Source organism: Erigeron canadensis, chromosome 9 (assembly GCF_010389155.1).
Source record: "Erigeron canadensis isolate Cc75 chromosome 9, C_canadensis_v1, whole genome shotgun sequence".
NCBI classification, from domain to species: domain Eukaryota; kingdom Viridiplantae; phylum Streptophyta; class Magnoliopsida; order Asterales; family Asteraceae; genus Erigeron; species Erigeron canadensis.
Window position 1 is genome coordinate 27,656,190 of NC_057769.1, and position 24,075 is coordinate 27,680,264.

The window sequence follows — 24,075 nt, forward strand, 5'->3', positions numbered from 1 at the left end:
TCAAATCATCGCCGTGTAGAAAGTCTCGTCGGAAGGAGATGAATACTTCCTTTCATCGAACACCAGGTAGCTAAAAGACCGGACACATAGTAATATCGATCAATACTGTGAGACAACGGTTCAATAAAAAGAGCATTCACCCATATAGGCAACCAGAAGCTTAAATGGCGGTGTCAATGTTTTTGCACTCTTTTATTACAAAAAATTCACCTTCGACAAGAGCCTTACAGATTAAGCAGAGTTCAAGATCTTATGCACGTCGTTATTAGATATTAGATAAAACAAGAGATGGGTGAACAAAAAATGGCAAAGTAAAGATCTAAAGGAAGGAAGTATGCCTCACATATACCGCACTGGAGCTAAAATATCAAAAGGACTTGAATCCAAGAACCATGATTTCATCAGGCGCGCACATTAACTGACAAACATTTCTATACGAACAATATCACAAGTCTTATGTATTCCAAAGATAAAACTGGAATCTTGGATAATTCCCGATAAATCCCTTAAAATCTCTTATGTCACATCTTGGTACTAATTACTAATGGTGAAATCTTCTAATAATAACTAAACATTTAAACTGCAAAGTCAAGTTCATCAATATCATGAATTGTAAGTTTGTTCGAAAATTTCATTGATCAGCCTTTAAACTGCATCAGTAGCATCAACTGTTAGAACTCGAAGATCTCACCGTGCCCTTTTACCTCTGATCTTCACATCCTTCCTACAAACACTAAAGACAGAAATAAAACACCGGCCCAAAGTAATTTTTTCGATATAAAGACATGGTTTGGATATCAAATGATGACATATTTGCTATTACTTGCCTGTCAGTTATCAAGCTGCTATTAAAGTTCATTGGATAATTATCATGGCCAAGACCCATACAAGAAAACACGCCTCGTGTCTTATCATGTGACACGTCTTCCTTCTCTGAGTATTTCTCCTCTAGCTGCAAGTATGTCTTGGTCAGAACAGATAAATATTTGTACAAGATTAAACGGGCAGGGTTGGTTTGATGGAGGAAGCGCGTTTTTGTCCAGCTTTCTTTGACTTTTTTGAAAGATTAGTATGTTAGGTACTACAAATTATAAAAACTTTATGAGCGACTTTTGACCCGCTTCTTTATCTACCTTCTTTTTTGCCCATTTGACATGAGAGCTCATATATAACCAAAATCAACCCCATAAATGAATACATGAAGCAATATTGTCAAATTTAAGATATTTCCTGGGAAATGTGAAGAACAAAGGTACATAATCACCTTAAATAATCCAGCACTCCCGAGAGCAAAGACAAGGCCAACTGAGAGTACACTGGGGCCCCTCATACCACTAACAAGTGACACCGTGACTCCGGAACCAAAACCTGCTACAAAACTGCAACGAGATGCATAAATGAGTTTAAAATCATAGATACAGAAATATGTATTGTTCCCAAAAGACAGATTCGAGTCAAATAGCGTTATGTATTGTACAAAGCTTACCTTGACTGGACATCCTCCTTGCCTCTTAAGTTTTTCATGACACAAGATATGCCGGACTTAACACCGGTAAAAACAGCAAAGTTTCGTACATTTTCCAAGGGTCCTCCTGCTACAAAAGACTGTACCAAAGGTTTATACCCTCTAAAGTAGCCATAGCCTGTAAAAACAATAAATTTTTTAGAACAATTTAAAAAGTCGATACATTTCACATTTCAATATCTGAAAAGTCATAATCACCAAGCTAGTTTTAGTTGCATCTTTTCTGGTAATTAAAACATCCCCAGTTTCTGTTTTACTGGGGTAATGTGAAAAGTCTAGCAACATTATTCAGTTGTAGCCAAACCACGCACTTCCAAGAATAAGAGCATATAGATATGCACAACCAAGACTTTTATGTATCAAATAAGAGATTTTAACACTATAACAGTAAGTGGATGGGAACGTCCTGGTCCAATGTACCGTATTGATACCTAGAGCGCACACCGCATAGAACTCATGTCCGGTGAAGCATCATCTTCACACATGGATCACAAGATATAGGTTCTCCACCCGCCTTTGGCAAGTTTCGAACCTGTGACCTACAACCTTCATCATTAAGCCTTTATGGTCACATGATGGCGGTACCGCCGGGGTATTGGGGTTTCACACTTTCACCGGTAACTTGGACAGTGCATATACTTCAAAATATAAATTAAAGGTAAATATACCTCTGGATCAAATGTGGCACCAAATGTTGGTGTCTGAATGTTTGCTACTAAGCAGGTACCTTCGAAAAGAGTTTCCAGAATAACGCCCATGATAGCTCCTGGGACAGTGCCAGTGATGGTTGCGACGGCAGCCTTGACGGGTAAAGATTGTCTGGAAACCCAATTATTAAACTTTTTACATCTAATCTCAAAGTCATCGACTGCCTGCTTCCGCTTACAGTACACTGTTAAAACCCCTTGCTTTTTTTCATCCCCTGTGATTAATGATAAACTATCTGAATAGAGAGAATGCAGAACATGCACCCAAATATTTACATAATTATCTCAATGATCCATCATTAGTTCATGACTCTAAATTTTTAAAACCAAGTAAAATTACAAAGCCATCTTTTTGGAACTTATTTTATGCACATTTTCTTTCTATTATCACTGGTTCAATTTGTATATATGTATCCGTATTATTTTACAAAACATCTGTTCTGTGGGTCTTTCTAACTTGTAAAAAAATAGCATGGTACCCAAACAAATACGACCACGACAGTCGATGGTTTACAAGAATTTGTTGGCAAATTTGTTAATTTTAGTTTCCATTGGTCTCAATATGTGGGTAGCTGGCAATCGACGGCGTTTGCCACCCCATATGTTTACCTAATATAATTCGACTCTAAGTTGTCTTGTGAAGACATCATTAGGCCATCTAGATGGTGGTTCATGATAATAATAATAATAATAATAATAATATAATAATAATAATAATAATAATAATAATAATAATAATAATAATAAGAACAACAATAATAATGATAATAACTTATTGTAAACTCAAGACATTGGTGCGCGTGTTGGATAGTCTATTCATTAACTTCTTAGTAAACTCTACAAATTTCTAATAGAAGTGGTGTTTATAATTTGAAGAAAAAGAAAATAATAAAATAATAATAATAATAATAAATAAGCATATGCATTTTGCTACTGGTATTCCTAACATGCAGAAAAGTGTTGCACATAACCCCCTAAACATAAGGATTGCGTATTAACACCATAGCCATCCCCATCCGGTTATTTTGGATGGCTATGGTGTTAATTTTCTTTCTTTACATCGTAGAAACAAGTATTTCAAAGGTAATGTAACAAATATATTATACATGTTACGTTCAATATGTACGTATTTAATAATAACAAAGAGAGGTGCTAGTAGTATATATATACCTGCTGCTACTGCATTGTTGATCTTGAACAACAACAACAACAACAATTGGGAGACATTATTATTTTATTATGAAGAAAATATATATATAACAAAACGCAGGCTCAGCTCAATGGTACGAGTTGAAAGTTTCTGGTCTATGCCTATACATATTAGGGTTAAATTAAATTTATAAACATCCGGTAAATTTACATTTTACATCTCCTAAAATATAGACTTTTGGATAATTAATCAAAAGTATAGATATCCAAAACTATTAAAATAAGGGAATACTTGGATGCTTCAATTCTATCTATAATTTATACTAGATATTAGACCCGTGTCCAACACTGGACATGAGGTTTGCGATATTATCAATATTAGATCTTCATACATTTAAGTCATAAAAGCTTATAATTTTAAAGATATACAGTTTAAGTGTTATACTTTGTAAGTTATAGTACAATAATCACATGTTCGTCACTATCATTATGAACCGAGACATATTGATGAGATTATTTATCGTAGTCATTCCACAAGGCACATGCTACAATAATTCTTCTATTATAGAATCTTTTGAAAATCACTTGGCTTGTGATAATTATATTACAGTTAGAGTTGTTTTTCATATTCTTTGATAACAATTAGGACTCGTGATTTGAGTGACAATTGTAGCTTTAAACACTAATATGCAAAACTAATATATAAAAAGGGAGAAAATTTTGTACCTTTTTTTATTGAGAGATAGAATGAATCTTGAATGGAATTCATATTGATTTGGATTTAGTATTTAAGTAACCCTCTGCTGTAAAACGTATTTTGTTTTGTGATTGTCTCATGTTATGTGATTCTTATTGCTTTTAGGATAAAGATGTTGTATATTGTCATTTATTTTTGTGTTTGGGATAGGTACCTAGAGCTCATATCGTGTTTATATTAAATATTAAATTACAGTAAATATTAATATAATAATTTATAAAAGTCTAATATAATATATTATTAAATTGGACGACATCATCAATATTGTGTTGGGATACCAATGTACGACATTTATAGGTATCAATTTATAATAATTTCTTATAAGGTAGTAATTATCTTTAGACATGTAGTCGATATTGATATTTATATGTGTAAATCTATATATATTTATAGAGAAAAGTGAGTATATGGTTGTCATGTACCTAAGCTAGGTATAAAACCACTCACATACTAATATTCTAATATTTTGAATAAATAATGGCTTTCCATGCATTTTATGGATTAAAAAAATAGGATGTGAGGGGTTCCATGCCTAAAAGGTCATGAAAAGTCAAATTTTTTATTATTGAATATATAAATTCAAATGTAAAAGTTTTAAGTAATAACAAATTTAAAAGAATATAGTTCTAGAATATTGAACATATATAGTGTATTTTATCTTTTAAAATAATCTTTTGTAGACAATTGAAATTTTCTTAGTTAATTAAATGATTAAAAATTTATAAAAAACTTTCTCAAGTAGATGACTAAAAATAAATATAAATTAAGTATTTTGGGTTAAAAGGTGTAAATTATTGATGGAAAACAAAAAAAAGTGTAAATTAAAAATAAATATAAATGAAGTATTCAGGGCTAAAAAGTGTAAATTATTGATGGAAAACAAAAAAGTGTAAATTAATGAGATTTTTTCTACAAATACTAATATAATAATATATTTGGATAATGACTATTATGAATTTTAATTTATAGTTAAATAAAATGATGACATAAGCGAAAATCAATTCGATAAAATTGAACAATTTGATTGGTCGGCTGTCGTTTGGTGGTGACGACGACTGGTGGTGGTGACGGCGGTTGTGGTGGTGACGAACTGTTGGTGGTGGGTGTAAGTAATTGATTTAATGTAATTGATGTAAAGGGGTAATGAAGATATTTTAAAATTTATCAAGGGTAAAGTGGTAATTTTGCATCTAACACTTTTATGAGAGAGAAAGTGATAATTATTATAAGATAATATATATATATATATATATATAGGGAAAAGTGAATGTGCGAGACAGCACCACCCAACTTGGGTGAAATCTCTCTCACATGTTAATTTTTTAATCCATAATTTTATAATGAATAAATGATGGCCCCCATGCTTTTCATGGATTAAAAAATTAGCATGTGAGAGGGATTTCACCCAACTTAGGTGCCTAACAGCACACCTTCACTTCCCCCATATATATATATATATAATAGAGATCAAATGTGAAGGTACCTTGAAAAGAAAAGAGCAATAACGTTCGTTTTTGATTTTTTTTAGCTTGTTTTTTTGAACTTTTTTTTTTTCACTTTTTTCATTCTCTCTTTAACTAACTAATTCTATATGAAAATTTTAAAAATATATTTTTTTTAAAAGTTGTAGCCTGTAAGCTATAGGCGAAGCCTCTCAGTTTATAGCGGAGCCATGATGGCTAAGGACAAAGCCCGTTAGGCAGATCACCCCATTACCGATCACCTCCTATGACCTATCACCCTCTATGACCTATCACTCCCACCAGCTACCCCTAATTAATATCATTAAAGGCGAAGCCTTTACCGTACCCTTACATGTATAACTCACTAACTTGGGTTAGAATTTAAAAAAAAATTTTTTTTTATGGATAGAGTTAATTAAAGAAAGAATGAAAAAAGTTAAAAAATGAAAAAAAAAATTAATAAAAAAAACAAGCTAAAAAAAATGGACCTTCTCTCCTTAAGAACTTTCTCTCTGGATCCTTACCATACATACATATATATATATATATATATATATATGGGGAGGGGAGTGAGTATGGGGTTGTTCCACATCTAAGCTTAGATGGGGAACCCCTCACATACAAATATTTTATTATTTGTTCGAATTTAAAACAAATACATTGCCCCCCATGATTTTCATGATTATAAAAAACAAGTGTGAAGGATTCCCCATCTAAGCTTAGAAGAGGGACAACCACATACTCAGTTCCCCCTATATATATATATAATTAAGTTTATAAATACAAATCAATATAGTTAATTAAATAGATTTTAGACCCGTATCCAACACTGAACACGGGATTTACAATATTATCAATATTAGATCTGCATACATTTAAGTCATAAAAGCTTATAATTTTAAAGATATACGATTATAAGTAATATACTTTGCAAGTTGGAGTACAAAAATCATAGGTTCGTCACTGTCATTATCAGCTGAGATATATATTGATGGAATTGTTTGTCGTATTCATTCCACAAGGCACATGTTAATTTCACTATTATAGAACTTTTAGACACCAGTTGTACTTATAATGTGATATTATTATGAAAGATAATTAAGAATTAAAATATAAACATACTTGTGATCTTGTACACACATAGGTTTATCCTCAATCACATGTCCCATAAGAATTAAATAACAATTAGGATTGTTTTCATATTTTTTGATAACAATTAGGACTGTTGATTTGAGTGACAATTGTAACTTTAAACATTAATACGCAAACCTAATATATAAAAAAAGAGAAAGTTATGTACTTTTTTTATTGAGAAATATAATGAATCTTGAATGGGGTTCATATTGATGTGGACTTAATATTCAAGTAACCATCTGTCATAAATCGTGCTTTGTTTTGTGATCGTCTCATGTTCTGTAATTCCTATTGTGTTTTTGATAAGGATGTTGTATATCGGCATCTGCTATTATGTTTGGGATATGTATCTAGAGTTCAAATTGTGTTTATATTAAATATTAAACTAAATATTAATATTTATAATTTATAAAAATCTAATTTAATATTTGTTAATAAGTCATTAGGTTTTGAAATATTTTTTTATAGACAATATTTAATATGTTGAATTTTTTTTAAACTAATTAAATGATTGTAAATATTAAAAAATTCACTCAAGTTGATGGCTAAAAATAAATATAAATCAAGTATTTAGGGCTAAAAAGTGTAAACTATTGATGGAAAATAAAAAAGTGTAAATTATGAGACTTTTTGTACAAAATAATATAAATACTAATTTAATAATATATTTAGATAATGATTATTAAGATTTTTAATTTATAGTTAATCTAAATAATGACATAAGCGAAAGTCAATTCGATGAAATTGAGCGATTTGATTGGTTAATAAGGTATTAGTTCAACTGTCTTATAGTATATATTAAGATGCTTGTTTCAATTCTATTACTAGACTTATGCCTGGACAATGAGACGACAATAGGGATAGTAACGGCGGAGGTGGTGGTAGTGGCAGTGGCAGTGGTGGGGACGGTAGTGGTAACAGTGATGGGGAGACGATGGTGGTACGGAAAATTCATCGGAAAACTTAAAATGCCGATATCTCACTCGTTTCTTCGAATTGGACCACGAAACCATCGCCAAACTTCTCCAAATTAATTTCCACACGAATCCTAACAAAAAAAATTCAGATTCAACACTTGCCGGAAAACTCAAAATCTCGCCGGAAAACGAACTGCCGATCATTTAGATTATTATAAATATGAAAACATTTTCGGTATAATAATATGAAAACGAACTGTCGATCAAAATCTCCAAACGAACTGCTGATAATTTTAACTTTTATAATATAGTATAGATATATAATAATATGAAAACATTTTTTATGGTTTGAGAATGTAACTAGTTTTACTTTAAACTCTTAATAATGCATTTTGTTTCGGGTTTGAATTTGTTCTTGGATTGCCTTTCGGGTTTTCATTATTGATATCTTTGAGATCAGTTGACAACATTTTAAATCATGTGATGGTCAATTTGACTCGTGGTTGACTATATGTTCATTTAATAAAACTTTTTCAATCACGTGTGGTCTTTATTTATTTTAAAATAAAAATTCGGTATTTTAAAGTTGTGTTACACCTTAAGGATGCCGATTAAACATTTATGTTAATCTTTAACGACCTTCAAGATTAACACTCGGCTATCGGAAGTGGCAAAAGATATCCCAACCCAAAAAGTTATTTTGAAAAAGCAAATTTAAATTGTTAGTTTTACAATTTGTATTTATTCACTATATTTATTTTTTATAGGGCCAAAGTTATAAATATACCTTTAAAATAAAATTAAAAATTATATGTTATCAAAGGTGTGCTGGGACAGCTGTCCAGTTCCCCATGCTAAATCCATCCATGGGACACCTTATATGTCTGCAAACGATGGACAATGTTGGGTATCCATAGCCTACTAACGTTACCAGTTCCAGCAACATACACCTCAAGGCCAACATAAGTAAAACTTGTTTTAGATCGAATTTGAACTCAAAATCTACCGTCTCAAATCCGTCTCTTAATCATCTCATATTCTCATGTCAATTAATCAAATTATATTTTACAATTTACATAGTGAAAGAGATTTTCACATTACAATACAGAGTATGCTATAAAGTGGAAAAATAAACGCGAAGCAAATTGCAGCCGATAACCATCGATTATCCCGTATTATTGCATTGCGATTACCCCATAATATAAAAGTAAAATAATATTTGAAGGTTACAACTACAATAATGTGAACATATAATGCTAGTGTAATTCTATAAAAAAAAAAAAAAATGATTAATCCTCTTAGCTATTAAAAGTCATAATCCTTGCCAACACTATTAACAAATAATGCTAGTGGCTCAATGGATACTTTGAGGTTTAATATCAAACTTCAAACCCAATTTTGTTTAAAAAACAAAAAACTTACATTTATTCAAACTCCCAACTTTAAAGTTGTCTTACACGATCGATTACCTGGGACCAAACGTCCAAACTCATGTTAGTAGTTGCTTTTTACCCATTCCATAAATATCACACACTCATGTTAAAGTTGTCTAACACAATTTTTGATATACTTTTAGGCTGTAAAATTTGGTTTGTTAATCTACAATAAAATAATGATTATGTATAAAAAATATTTATTATAATACTAATAACTATACACAAACCCCAGTAATATAAGTTAATTTTAAAACAAGGGTAAAAATTAATTAATTGAATTTTAAGTTAAATAAAAAAGATATCTTGCATATTAGAATTTTAATTAGCTAAATAAATTAGAACAATTGTTATAACAATACATAGATACGTCCCATTAAGAACATTGAATCATAAAATTTAATCCATTCAACCCATCAAACTCTCAAACATTTTTTTTTTTTTTTTTCCAATTTAAAAATAACTATAAACTTTTTTTCTTGTTTGTTTGTTTTCAATTATTAAGTTTATATATAACTTGTCGTTTAAAAAATTTTTTAATTTTGCCGTTAAAAAAAAAAGAGAAGAAGTTTTATACTCCAACTAGCATTATACCCGACCATTGGTCGAGAACAGTAACATGACATAAACTGAAACTCAATACAGTTTTTTCAACATGTTAATAGCTAGTATATTTTAAAACACAAACTTTAGTACGAAATGCAAATTGTAAAATTTGGCAACAGACAAATATAAAAAAATTTAAAAACTTAGCGAACGTAAAAAGACGGAAAGCTTAAACACCATAAATGCTAAGACATGAAATTTTAGTGGTGAAGTCCAAAAACATAATATTTGGTGGCTAAATAAAAAATCCAAGATTTTAGTGGTAAAAGTAAGAAAACCATATACTTTACTATTAACCCAAAAACATATTAATTAGGTTAACCCAAAAATATAATATAACTTTTTTCTACCAACCGGCAACCGGTAGACAAACCCCACCTTTTACATTAAAGAAAAAAACCAACAAGTCAAATATCATTTCTTTTTCTTTGGGGTTTTTTTTTTTTTTTTTTTTTTTGAATATTAATACCACCAAAATAAGCACTAGCCGTTTGTACACAATTATTTGGCCAAAACAAACTAGCCGTTAGAACCCCAAACGGTCATAACCCAGCTCATACACAATTCCTGTATCTATCTATATATCTATCCATCTATATATAAACAGCCACAATCACACATTCCAAATCACACAAATTCCTCCTTCTTCTTCTTCTTCCACTTCTTCAATCTCACATCATCTCATATAATCAAAATCCATCACAAAACCCGAAACCACCAAACCCCCCAAAAAATGGGTCTCTCAAGCGACATCAAATCACACCACAAAACCCACAAAGTCTTCCTAATCAGCAACTACATATTACTCGGAGCCGCCTCGAGTTGCATTTTCCTAACACTATCACTCCGATTAATCCCATCGGTGGTGGGGGCCCTACTAGTCCTGCTCCACGTCATCACAATTGGGGGTGCGATTTCCGGATGCAATGCGGTATCAGCCGGATCTAATAAATGGTACGCATTCCACATGGTTGCGACCGTTTTGACCGCGATTTTTCAGGGTTCTGTTTCCGTTTTGATTTTCACGACAACGGATAACTTTTTGGGCGCGTTGAAATCGTATGTGAGGGAAGACGACGCCGCGATTATTTTGAAAATGGCGGGCGGGTTGTGTGTGTTGATGTTTTGTTTGGAATGGTTGGTTTTGACACTTGCGTTTTTCTTGAGGTATTATGCTTTTGTTGAAGGTGGAAATAATAACAACAAAGTGCAAGCTGAAGATTATTCCAAGGCATGGTCCCCACCATTTCAAGTTTAGAAAAATGTCCAAGGATGGATATTATTATGATGAAATATTTATTTTCTATGTTGAATTTAATTTATTTATTGTTTGGTTTCAAGTATGGTTTCTAATTAAGAAATTATGTAAGTTTCTTATATATTAATTGAATTATTTATTCTGAAAAAACGGTGTGGTTCTCTTTTGAAGCTAATTTGCTGTCCTGTTTTTAAGTGTTCATGATTACTTTTTGTGAATTGCTTCATCTTGAATAGTCTTTCACTTTTTTGAGAATTCGGATGATTATTTTAGGGAAAAGACTGTACGGATAGACAGTAACTATTTTGGAAGGGTATGTTGTGTTTAAATCACATGAAATGTATAACTTGAAATTGTTGTTACTTTGATGTAATAAAATTTTGACAAAAAATTAACTTTTGAATGAAATCAAGAAATTATCGGTAAATTTAAGAATATATTAATTCAAAGTAAATCACAAAGGATCCAAAGGATGATAATCGAACAATTATTATAGGATATATGCCATCTCGATACAATTATAGACTAAACGAGTAAACGACCTTGTAAACTCGTACCACACCAACCTTATGAACTCGACCTTCAAAATTTGAACCATATCGACTTTTTGAACTTAAACTAGACTTGTGGATTTGAAACTACATCGACGACTTATGATCTCGAACTACGCCAACCTTATGAACTCGACCTAATGAACTTGAACTATATATATCGACTTTTGAACTACACTTGACTTGTTAGATATGTTTGAAATTTAAAACTTTCATATAGAAACAAGAGCAAGTACCCACGCGTTGCGGCGGTAAGATGGTAAGGGTGATAGGTCATAGAGTGTGATAACTCATAGGCGGTGATATGTCATATAGTGTCATAGCCAAATGCTTAAGCCGTACGGGTTCCGCCCTCGGATTTAAGAATTCATCGAAAATATATCAACTGACATCTCTAATGAAAGAGCATGAAACTTTAAGAACACCCATATGAATTTTATAATTTATCGATGTACGGTTTTTGAGATAAAAGATTTTGAAAGAGTTAGAGGAATAAAATGATTTATGGAGGAAAGGAAGAAAAAAAATGATTGGTTGAGATTTGAGGAGAGGGAAATGGTATTATAGTTATTTCAGGTAAATATAGAATAAATGGGAGGAGCATTTTGGAGAAGTACTTAAAATCAATATTGAAAATTTAAGTTGAATGTTAAAAATTTAGAGCCTTTTTGTTTTATAATATAGTATAGATAGTATAGATATACATGTGAAAACTGTCGGTTTAGAAGGAGTTATTAAGGGGTCACTCATCATGTGGAAACTCTGCTAATTGAAGGCTATGTTTGGCATAAGTTTTTTAAGAGATTTTCAGGAGTTTTAGCTTTTTATTTTAAACTAAAAGCTCTTAAAATATTAAAAGTTTTGTTTGGATGCAACTAGCTTTAGCTTTTTTTTTGAAAAAAAAAGCTCCAAAATGAAACGCTGGTTGAAGTAGCGTTTCAGGAGCTTTAACTTTTCGATGGAGCTTTTACTCTGTAAAAGTTACACAAATGCCTCTTAAAGTTGCAGCTACAGCTACCACACCAAACACTTTTAAAAAATAAGAGCTACAACTTACAGCTACAACTAAAAGCTACCGCTACAAGCTACAGTTATTTTTGCCAAACATACCCGAAAACTTGGCATTGCAAAACTTGCGTTCTTACGTGCCTCATCTAAGGGTATTATTGGTTTAGGGGTTGTCGATAATGATATCAGCTGAGCTTGTTAAGGCATTTGGGTTAGAATTTATTAAGTTAAAGTTCGAATCTTGACAAGTATAAATTCACATTTTATTGATTGTTAGTTGTTAAACAATTTATTTTGTAAAAGATAACAACGAATAAATGACTAATACCCCTCACGTGGATGCGTTCACGTTAGTTTGACTTCTGATAATGCCCTAAAGGGTTTGCTTCCCATGTGTTAAATGCACATTAAATTGTTAAGACTTCTTAGCCACATTTACATGTGACAAGATTCGAACCTGGGACCTTTAAAAAAAAACACATTGTTAAAAACCCTAGACCATTAGGATAACATCCCAATGACCGACCGTTGTAAAAAAAAAATAATAAAAACAACTAACTTTCCTTGTTACTTTGTCAGATAAACTCTTAGCTTTATTTTATTTAAAAAAATAATAATAATAATAATAAAAAGAAATATGTCTTGTTGACTTGATGAATTTCACTATCACTCATCAAGTTTATTAATTATTATACTTTCTTTAGAAGTAAAAACAATAGATATATTCTATGTATATTTTCTTGATTAAGTTACAATTTTTTTAAATGTCTATTTGAGAATTCAAAACTGTTAATTTGTAGTAATTTAATAAAATTTTGAATTGTGAAGTAAGCAGATGGTCATGACTAAACACGACTTTTTCAACCTAATCAACAATAAAAAACTACAGCTAAATTGAATATCCAATCACTTTCATTCGATCATGATTTTTCCGTTATCTATTTAATTTCTTATAAAAAATAGTTGTATCGTAAATACACGTGTTTCCTGCTACTCAATTTCAACTATTTATTTTAGTTGCCACATGAAATGAATTTTAGTTAAAGAAGATACTGTATCATATACATCTTACCTCTTTTTTTTTCTTTTCTTTTTATAACATTAGACATAACACTATAACAAATACACGTACGTTTCAAAGTTATACTTCAAAGGTTCAAAATACTGAATCAAAAATGTCGCAAGGATTTGTTTCAAGTTTCTTCACATTTAGTAAGCACTCAAATAGCTTTCATGTGAGCGAGAATCGTAAAAATATGTTTAAGACAATAATGCACGCACATTGATGCAAATATTTTTAAAGTTTATTTATACCATGAGGCAACATCATATCTTTTATAAGAATAATGCACCCTGTCTATATAAGTATATACTAACTCAAATAAATGATTAAGTTATACTATGATGTAAATTATACAAAAAATTCATTCAGATATTTTAACATTTTATTTAACCTGGCGAAGGCAATGATATCCCAAATTTAAAAGTAGTGGAGGAATGGGTAGCAAATTAGCAATGCCCTTTGCGATGCTACGCATGTTAGTGAAACCGGGTGTAATCGGTCCCCGTCGATGATAGTTAAAAATATAGATTTTTTTAACTAACCGTCTTAATGTTGTCATTAATTTGTTTAGATAATTTGTATTTTTTACATCAAAAATTTATCGCCTAAACTTAATGGTAAAAATAAAACTAATTTAAACACGTTAATGACAGTCACAAAACTCCAAAAATATTAAAAAGAATGTCATTATCCAAAAATGCTAATACAAATTTCACGAGTCATGGCTAATTAACTTTAGAGGTCAAAAACTTGAATCCGTAAACGAAATTGAGATTTAAGATGTATTAATAAAATGAAAAGTAAGATTCCATCCTAAAATTAAACTAGCTAATAAACCCGGGTTCAACCCGGGCCGCTTAATTAAAAAGTTAAAACGAACAAATATATAGACTTATGTATGTAATTTAGGAGAGTTTTATGTATGTCTAGTTCAACCGTATTTGCTTTTTTGATTTGCTGGGAGGGGGTTTAGAGGAGTTTTTACACATACCGCTCGTAATTGTTGGATTCCTGCTTGGTTGTATGCACATGGACATGTTTAATAGGTTTAAATGTCCTTTTTACTATGTATTGTCCATTTTGCGCTAAAGTGTGTAATGTGGTGTCTGCTATTATTTTCTAATTGTAATGTAGTCAAACGATATTCGACCAACATGTATGGTTACTAAAATTTTTACACTCTATATTTTGCCTCTTTTTGGCGAGAAATCCTTTTGGAAGCAACCTCTGTACCTTCATGTAGGGGTAAGGTTGTCTACATTCTATCTCCCCCAAACTCGGCTTTTGCCGAATTGGGTATCGTTTTTGTTGTTGTATGTAATTTGTTGTCAATATATTACAAGTATATTTTTTGATATGGAGATAGCAATATACTTATAAAGATGAAAATTAATATATAAACTGATTAGGGTGATGAAAAGTAAAAAATAAATAACATAAATCAATGATAGATATAAAATTAAAATTAAAGAACTTAAGAAAAATAATTTGTAGAAAATAAAGAGCTTAAAGAGTTTTTAAAAATAAAGAAAAACAATTATGACATCATAAATTTTTAGAAAATAACTTTAAAAAAATATTAGCATGCCACATAAGAAAAAAAGTTCTAGAAACAATTCTTTTTTATTAATATAAGAGATTAAGTTAGGATTAGGGTTTTAACTTATTGAAAACATGAATTAGGAATAATATATATGCTAACCGACTCCACTTAGGTGGCCGGGTTGATCAGGGGTATCTTCTAAATCCATTATGTGGGTCCCTGATGTGAGTTTTTTCCCAAGGTCTCGGGTTCAAGTCTTGGGTTTCTCATCTCAAGGTATTTTTCATGCGAAGGGGGTTAGAGGTCCAGCGATTTGTTGGTTAAAATTGCTTCCAATACGTCTGAATCGAAACTAACTTTAAAAAATTAAAAAAAGGAATAATATATATGCTAAACACACGTTGCAAACTTGAAGAACTTAAATACCAAACGGGAGCTCAATATTCATTCAAAGGCGGTTCCCGATTTCACATTTGCATCCTTCGTGGGTGTCCTTTGTTAGCATCCCCAAGAGCAAAAAATGTTTTACCTTTCCTTTTTTGTCTTTTTTTAAATTATACATGTAAAACAAATTCTTTACAAAAATTCTAAGTTTTTGCAAAAGATTCTATTAAATAGAAAAAAACAAAAAATTATAAAAATAAAAGCATTCTGTTGAGCCAAAAAACCTTATACGAGTATTTAAAAAAAGTTTAAAAGTGAAGATAAAATAAAAAATAAGTTAAGTTCTATTTAAAAAAAGAAGTGATATTCATACAACAGAATTTAGCCATCTACAACAAACGTACAAATTATAATGCACAGAATACAACTGAATAATACAAGTATTGTTATAAATGTCTGATTTTTGTTGTAGCAACATCATTTCCATTTAAAAAGACAAAGTGAAAACTTTATTTGTTTATATATATTTAAAATTAAAGTATATAGTCTATAATTCTGTCCAATAGACAACATACTACCAATAATTTTATCTTAATCATGTGAAGTGATATATCTTCTTAAATTTTACGAGTAGCATATTAATCTTCTTAATTCATTCAGAATTCGACATATGTAATGCACTCAATCACATCATCTCGTCCATTGAATATACATGTGTTATGATCTTATGAATTAAGAGAATTATCAGAAAGATGAATTAATAGAATTTGATAATTTCTATAAAATTATTATAAATAAACTAATGATAATCTTTCAAGACATCCAGCATGTCTAGGGGAGAGCAAAAAGTCCACAGTCTCAAATCATGTCCTGGTATTGTTCGGATCTTGATATCAAAAAGTTGTACTGAGTTCCGAGTAGGATCAGGACCGGTACTCAGTTTTGAGTTTTTGGGATTGGGTCTGATAAATAAAAATCTTACAAACACTGAAAGACACCAGTTTATATAAAATTGGGAGTAGCTAGTAGGAAGTTTTAATGATTTTTAGGTATCGAGTACCGATTCCCTAAAAATTTCATATCCATCTCTAATTGGTGTCAATCATATGAGTTTCAATTTGTTTATAATTATTGGAACCAAGTAGTTAATTGTAACTACATGCTCGTAGTGCGCCACCACTGATCCCTTCACCACAAGTCCACCACGAATCACACCCGGTGGTGTTTGCTCGTGTTAGTAGAGTCCGCCACACGCCTTATATATACAAAGGCATTGTGACTCATCTTAATGAGAACACATACTCGTAATCTCCTAATGTGAAGTCCAATATTAGAGATCAAAAAAGACGGATCAAGGAAGCAGCGCTTTCTAGTTAATTAGGCAAGTTTTGACATATGAAATCATATACCAGTACGTTTTTACATATAAAAAAAGCATTGGTTTACAAACATGCACATGTTTTACTTTAATTCTAGTGAATAAACAAACCTACATTTCAGGACCGATGTAGACCTAGAGGAATATTATAATTCGTTAACATTCACGAGTTTAATTTTTTATTGCATCCAAAATTTTATATTAGCACTATTTAAATTATTTAGCTCTTACGTACATAACATTTTAGAATTTTACCACTTGTATGTAAAGTTGAGTAGGGAAAAGGTGGCTAGATCGAATTCCATGTTTCCGTCCTAGTGATCAATTCTATACTAATACTAATTTTATACTCTATCCGTCACATTAGAAGTGTCCTCAAGGTTGTAAATAACAGTCGGTGGTCACTCGGCGGCCGATCACCTTTAAGAATAAATCTCATTTCGCGGAGATATATCGCCGTTATAACGGAGAATATAAATTACAAAGAAATTTCTTTTTTAAAAGATATATATTAACAATATCTTTACAAAATAATTCAATAACCATAAAAACTAAAAAGTATAACATAAAATACCTATACTTATTATTATATGATTTTTTTATTTGTTTTAAAATTTACAATAATAATGTACCTACCCAAAAATGTTGGTAATTTTATGTAAACCAAGTTATCGTTCTGTTTTATAAGTTATTTGTATTGGTTTTAAAACCAAAATTAGCTTAATAAATACAAAATCATTAAGTTAAATATATGTATCTATCTATTATCCATGACCTTAGCCTTGTTAAGTTCGTTATTTGACTCTTTTTAAATGTAACATTTAAATCCACCCTACCCTACAGGACACATATCGTAACGGCAGACCACCTTTAAGCATTATAACGCCTTTATAACGGCTTTTAATATCTTTATTTACAACACTGGGTGTTCTATTTTGAATATTCAAAGTCTTTATTTATAAAATTTTGACATTGTATATATTTTTTTGTGTTATACGGACTATTAAACTTGATGAACAGTAATACCATTGAAAACACTTTAAGAACACAATCAATTCATATAAGTTTTATCAAGTATTATCTAACGCAAACAAAATTATTTACGGTCAAAGTCGAAAATGTTAGACTTTGAAAATTCAAAACATGACATTTCTAATAGGACGGATGGAGTATATATTACTCATTATTAGTTTATAATTTTATATGTACACACATTAGTCATAATCTATATATAAATAATGATTGCTTCTATATTTTTCATCTATTCTCATCAGCTGGTTCCAAAATGGTATCATCATCTACACAACATGAGCGGCCACCTATTTGTCACACCGCAGCCAGAACCTCGAGATGGTGGTCTAAGGACTCGATAGCCATTGTTACTGGAGCGAACAAGGGTATTGGATACGCGTTGGTTAAACGTTTTGCTGAGTTGGGATTAACCGTTGTGCTAACTTCTCGAGATCAATCTAGAGGTTTAAAGGCCATGGATTCACTTAAGGATCTAGGACTTGACCGAAATGTTCGATTTTTTCAGCTTGATATATCTGATCCGGTCTCCATTCGCTCTTTTGTTTCTTGGTTCCAATCCAAATATGATGCATTCGATATACTTGTAAGTACTTTCCTCTTGCAATGCATGTGGATGCATATATATATTATTATTGACTTATTGTATATACTACATTCTTTATGCATGTAGGTAGTTGAAATTACTTTCTAAGTTATTCATTCAAACCATATTTATATTTATATATACTCCTTTATAAAGCATATTAATTTTTCTATTTTTGAAAATTAAGCATTTTTTTCAGTATTCTCATAATACCCCTTATACCCCTATTTAAACATAAATTCCTTATATACCATCATTTCCCCAATTATTTCTAATCATTACACGCTTTCATCGACCTTTTATCACCCACTGCCGCCACCCTCCTTCTCCCTAGATCTCCACCACCGCCTTCTTTTTATATTGTCCTTACCTTCTAGCCGCCGCAATGCGCGGGCACTCTGCTCGTATACTTTAAATGAAACTTCATTGATGTAAGGAACTAGTTTTGTTTTTCTTTTCTTTTTTTAAGGGTGTGTTTCCGATCACATCCAATTCACCAGGGTGAAGTGTCATTTAGGGGAGACTATATTGTCTTAACGTGGTATCTGGTAACGCAAACTGGCTCCCAAGGAAAAAGGTCATACGTGTATGTCAACCAGAAGAATCTAACGATTTCCCTAATTTTTTGAGAAAGAAAAACCAGTTTGTATCAAGTATTTCAATTATGATCTGTTATATATACTTACATTATAAAGCATTTAAAAGATGTCTAAAAATTTAAAATATATTTTAAGTACATGTATCTAATACTCTATGAACATCGAATATATATCTGCCTAAGTATACTTATATAAAATAGTATTATACGTAACCCTGTTTTGTATGCTTCATTTCGTGGTCAACACATTTTAAGATTGTAAAATACTGTTCCTAGCTTGCCTTTTTATATATTAATCAAAATCATACTACAAATATACGATCTGCAGGTGAATAATGCAGCCGTATGTTTCAATGCCATCAATGAGAACTCAATAGACCATGCCGACACCACGATCAACACTAATTACTACGGGTCAAAACATTTTACAGAAGCCATGTTACCCTTTCTTCGTCGTACGCCTTCAATGAGCCGCATTCTTAACATCAGTTCCCGGCTTGGCACATTAGATGTAAGTATATATATATATATATAACCATGTATATATATGCATTATAAATATAGTACCCCAGCCAAAATCATCAATTTTGTTTAAACAATGACTATTAATTGAAGATGTTACAAACAAGGCTGGCTCTAAGGAAACTTGGGTCTAGGACAAGTTTGAAGAAAGGTCCCTAAGCTAAGAACAACGAATTTGACCTAGGGACCTAAAAACCAAAATATGTTTGTACCTAACGTCTTAACCACCAATCCAAATGCTAATAGTTTATTTATAAAGGTATAGACAATACATAGAATATAATTTTTACAAGTATATGTATATATGAAAATTGAAAATATGGGCCCCTGAAAAATCGGACCTCGGACGGTCGTCCACTTTGTCCTATGTCTAAGCCCCCCATGGTTACAAATTAATTAACCTTATTTTGTAAAACTAAGTAAAAAATTGTTGTGCACATATGATCACTCTAATTTAAAAACAGAAGCTTAAAAATGCACAAATGAAGGAGATACTTGAAGACAAAGAAAGATTAAGCGAAGATCGAATAGAGAAAGTGGTGAGAAAGTTTTTACAAGATGTAAAGGAAGGAAGATGGACGACGCAAGGGTGGCCAGAGATATGGACGGATTATGCAGTTTCCAAGCTTGCTTTGAATTCATATTCTCAAGTTTTGGCACGGAGATTACAAGGCGTGGCAAGTGTCAATTGTTTTTGTCCCGGGTTTACTCAAACGTCGATGACAGATGGTAAAGGAAAGCATTCGGCCGATGATGCTGCAAAAATGGCTGCGGAAATTTCTCTGCTTCCGACTAACCTTTTGACTACTGGCAAGTTTTATTCAGGATCCACGACTCGTGGCATATGTTCGAAACTGTAGAGCTAATTAACATGTTTGATTTGGTACTGTTACTAAAAATTAATCAAAGTTTTATGTTATTACTTTTGAGAGTTCATTTGGTATAAAAAAAAATGTGGTGTTTCCTGTTGTTAATTGTGTTTGAATGAATATGATGTATGAAGGTGATTCAATTCCGATTAGGAGTGGAAATTAGTTGAGTACTTGAATTGAAACATGTAAATTTCAAGGTTTTAAAATGGATTTGGTTGAAATATTAATTGTTTTAAAGAAAACAACTGAATAAATCTCATCAATATCACACGTATTTTTAAAGTTTCAATAGATGAACTAAGCTCAAGAGTATGATTGAAATCGAATCACATAATTTTTTTTAGTTATCGTGTATTAGATAATTTTTTATTTAGGGTTTGATAGATTGATATGATATTATTCATGCTCTCGTTATCTAATGAATAATGACTTATTTCCGTATGAACACGTGTTTGGAAATGTATTGAAGTTTACTCTAAAGTCAGTTATTGTGTGTGTATTCAATTTAAAACGCTCTTTTCATTTGTATTCGACTTTCAAATATCATTTGTATTTATTTGGTGGTGGTATTTTTACTGAAGTGTATCCATATAAGTTGACACATATGCAAATATATCTGAAAGATAATAGATACTTTTAAAGACATATACATATTCTAAAATCGGGCCATAGTTGGATACATTTTCAAACACCTTGACCATATTTAATATTGATGAAATGGAGTTTTAGATTCTGATTGGGAGGAGATTATCAGATTTATGGTATTTACGAAACACAAATAGTCAGATAATATTGTTTAGAAAACTGCATAATAATTTTCTGATGAACAGGGCGGTTTGGCTATGATCTCCCATTTTTTCGCTTACTAGTGCAGCAGTGCTAATTCCATATTTGACTCAAAAATTTTTCATATTTATCGAAAGAGCCCCTACGGGCCTACGGATTAGTTTTCTTAACAATTTTGGGTCCCCTCCATTTTTTTAGCCTAGCAATTTTATAGCCCATAACCCACTTAACCTATTTCAAGCCCAAACAATTAAAAATTAATCTATTTTTATTGCTTTTCCCTCTTGTGCGAACCTTTCACAACCACCATACCAGTGACCACGACAGCAGCAGCCCACCACCACGCACCACTGATTTCCGACCCCCCACTCCATCACCAACCACCATTCTCCGGTGAGCCACCATACGGTACGGTTCACAATAGCAATTAATTTAGTTTTTGCCCTAAATCTTTATATTTGCTATTCTATTGATATCCAATCAATTGAATTAGTTCTGTTACAAATTTGTTTCTTTGTGTATGTCTTTTTCTTAATTTAGTTTGTGAATTCTGATTGTCATATTGTTATTCTTTTTACTTTTTTTTTTTGTTATTATAGCTTAAATAAATAAATGAAAATCAAAAGTATTTGTGTAATATCAATTTTCATAAGTATTTTAGTTTTTGTTAGTTAGAAACTACTTATTGGTATTTTGAATGCAAAACTTATATTTTAGTGTTATTTTTGTTTCACCCGACCCGAATTACATGACCTTGACACATAATATATGAGAAAAGTAAGTATGGGGCTGTTATGCACCCAACTTGGGTGAAAAACCCTCACATACCAATATTTTAATATTTTGAATAAATGTTTGGCCCCCATGATTTTAATGGTTTTAAAAAAGGTACGTGAGGGGTTTTTCACCCAACTTAAATGCTTAACAGCCTCGTATTCCCTTTCCCCACAGGCCCCCGCTGTTAAAACCTTCAAGATCCGCAACTGCTAGTAAGCCATTTGACCAAAAAATGACTATCCGTATTTTTTTTAGTAAAAACCTTATTTGAAGAAGCATGTCGAGATATGCTTTCCTTAAACATTTATTTTGAAACGCGTAATCTTTTTTGTTTGTGTATGCTTTCCATACACCCATCCCCTTAAAATGATTATACGTGCTGGTTTTAATTATTGTTGAAAATCTTTTGAGAATTATCTTAATTATTCCGTAAAAGTTACACAATTCAGTGGGTGAAACCAAGATCGGATATATAATTTGGGATAGAGATCCTCTAAAGTTAAAGTAACTGTAAAGTTAAGGAAATCTTGAGCCTTGGATTAAAATCAAGGGTTAAGATTCAAAGATGACTTTTTAATCTTAACCATTAAATTTAATCCAATGGTTAGAATCCCTCAACTTCACCTATAAAGTTCATTTGAACTTTAGAGGATCTCAATCCTATAATTTGCAGTCTGCTCTATGCCTATACACACTCTATGCCTATACACAGAACACACGGGTAATATCTACTGTAAATACTAAGGACATAAAGGTACTAAGTTTGGTATTTAGTATTGCTGCTCAAGTGCAGTTGGCATGAGGGTAGAAATACATATATTTTCTCTTTTCTGTTTTTTGGTTCCTATTTGAATTGCTCATTGAAGGACTTCTCTTCAGAAACTGAATGCTTGTAAAAGGGTATACACATAACACATTTCTAGTTAAGCTAGTTGAGTTAGTAAGACATGGATTATAATAATATCTGGTTGGTTTTTTGCTCGCATTGGTTGACCTTGGTGGTTTGTTTTACGTAATTCATCGTTAATTCTGTATGTTCATACAAGTTTAACCAGGCTTCATCGGAGAACATGATCATGGTACAGCTAAAATGTATGTAATAATAATATATTTTTTTAAAAAATTGTGCCTAATTTGGTCTGAAAATGATGCAATTATGACTATCTAGTATCTACACCCATAAAAACTAGATTAAAACCAATTTATTATAAAAATATGATCGATAATATATCATGTAGTAGCATCAAACCGTCATCTACTTTTTGTGATTGTTGCCCAGTAGTGGAGGTTCTTTGTGTGTTCTACTTCGTCTCAGGTCAATAATCTGATCCTTTTATTTCTTGAACGGGTTGCAGGTAACTGAAGAAAAGTCTGCTTATTGGTTAAAAATGGCTGGATTTGGTAGCCTTGCACCCAAGACCAAGAATCTGATTGTTGCTGGAGGTTTAACAGGTTTTGTGTTTGGTGTTTATTTCTACACAATGAGAGCTGTTGGGGGTTCAGATGAGCTACAAGTAGCTATTGATAAGTTTGAATCCAAGAAAATCGAGAGTGAGCCAGCATCAAAATGAAGAAATAATGCATAGCTTTGAACGTGTTTGAATAAAACTATAGACCAATCTGATTTTCTTGTATGCTCTTGTTCTTTGGTGTAATCCTGCAATTTTCGTAGGTATAAAAGTTTCTAAGATTTTGTATCTCTGTCAATTCATTGTTTTGTTTGTGTAATCGCTTAATCTATGCTGCACAATTTAGCATGAATTACCAATAGATCATGGATACTATGTGTCTTTCATTGTTACTCTGAGAATATAATTTAAACCAAATGGACTAAAATCAAAAACAAAGCTGTGTGAATATGGATTCATGTTCACCAACATATATCGAAATATACATTGTTGGTGACTTGGTACATCAAAGTTACATTCATACTAGATGTAGGTGCACACGGATTTATGGCATCAAGTTCACTCAACAGTTTAGACAAAGATATGAACCATGTATTGCACCAGAAATCAACTGTCAAGCC

The 24,075-nt window shown here is 31.4% G+C and overlaps 4 protein-coding genes across 5 annotated transcripts; 3 read left to right on the plus strand and 1 right to left on the minus strand.

Moving 5' to 3' along the window:
* LOC122583468 (chloroplastic import inner membrane translocase subunit HP30-2-like) lies at window positions 1–4,429 on the minus strand. Its single transcript, XM_043755869.1, has 6 exons — window positions 4,417–4,429; window positions 2,253–2,447; window positions 1,487–1,643; window positions 1,265–1,379; window positions 828–952; window positions 1–70 (listed from the first exon to the last, which is right to left on the minus strand). The coding sequence occupies exons 1-6, from the start codon at window positions 4,427–4,429 to the stop codon at window positions 1–3; spliced, it is 675 nt and encodes a 224-aa protein (XP_043611804.1).
* A 5,882-nt stretch (window positions 4,430–10,311) lies between these two features.
* LOC122582618 lies at window positions 10,312–11,031 on the plus strand. The gene has a single exon (XM_043755036.1). The coding sequence runs from the start codon at window positions 10,425–10,427 to the stop codon at window positions 10,947–10,949; it is 525 nt and encodes a 174-aa protein (XP_043610971.1). The 5' UTR covers window positions 10,312–10,424; the 3' UTR covers window positions 10,950–11,031.
* Window positions 11,032–18,161: 7,130 nt separating this feature from the next.
* Window positions 18,162–20,490, plus strand: LOC122583469 ((+)-neomenthol dehydrogenase). The gene is made up of 3 exons (XM_043755870.1): window positions 18,162–18,491; window positions 19,418–19,600; window positions 20,076–20,490. The coding sequence occupies exons 1-3, from the start codon at window positions 18,162–18,164 to the stop codon at window positions 20,469–20,471; spliced, it is 909 nt and encodes a 302-aa protein (XP_043611805.1). The 3' UTR covers window positions 20,472–20,490.
* A 1,043-nt stretch (window positions 20,491–21,533) lies between these two features.
* LOC122581333 lies at window positions 21,534–23,774 on the plus strand. Of its 2 annotated transcripts, none has more exons than XM_043753549.1 (2): window positions 21,534–21,662; window positions 23,402–23,774. In XM_043753549.1, the coding sequence occupies exon 2, from the start codon at window positions 23,435–23,437 to the stop codon at window positions 23,615–23,617; it is 183 nt and encodes a 60-aa protein (XP_043609484.1). In that variant the 5' UTR covers window positions 21,534–21,662; window positions 23,402–23,434; the 3' UTR covers window positions 23,618–23,774. The 2 variants fall into 2 exon arrangements, with proteins under 2 accessions (XP_043609484.1, XP_043609483.1); XM_043753548.1 differs by having other exon boundaries at window positions 21,536–21,677.
* The last annotated feature ends 301 nt before the right edge of the window (window positions 23,775–24,075 follow it).

Bases quoted from the DNA above. Each gene is read 5' to 3' on its own strand.
- LOC122583468 (XM_043755869.1), bottom strand. The intron at 1,380-1,486 runs GTAAGCTTTGTA...ATCTCGTTGCAG, and splicing joins AAGGAGGATGTCCAGTCAAG to TTTTGTAGCAGGTTTTGGTT. The intron at 71-827 runs GCAAGTAATAGC...CCGGTCTTTTAG, and splicing joins AGCAGCTTGATAACTGACAG to CTACCTGGTGTTCGATGAAA.
- LOC122582618 (XM_043755036.1), top strand. From the start codon at position 10,425: ATGGGTCTCTCAAGCGACATCAAATCACACCACAAAACCCACAAAGTC.
- LOC122583469 (XM_043755870.1), top strand. From the start codon at position 18,162: ATGGTATCATCATCTACACAACATGAGCGGCCACCTATTTGTCACACC. The intron at 18,492-19,417 runs GTAAGTACTTTC...TACGATCTGCAG, and splicing joins ATGATGCATTCGATATACTT to GTGAATAATGCAGCCGTATG. The intron at 19,601-20,075 runs GTAAGTATATAT...ATTTAAAAACAG, and splicing joins CCCGGCTTGGCACATTAGAT to AAGCTTAAAAATGCACAAAT.
- LOC122581333 (XM_043753549.1), top strand. From the start codon at position 23,435: ATGGCTGGATTTGGTAGCCTTGCACCCAAGACCAAGAATCTGATTGTT.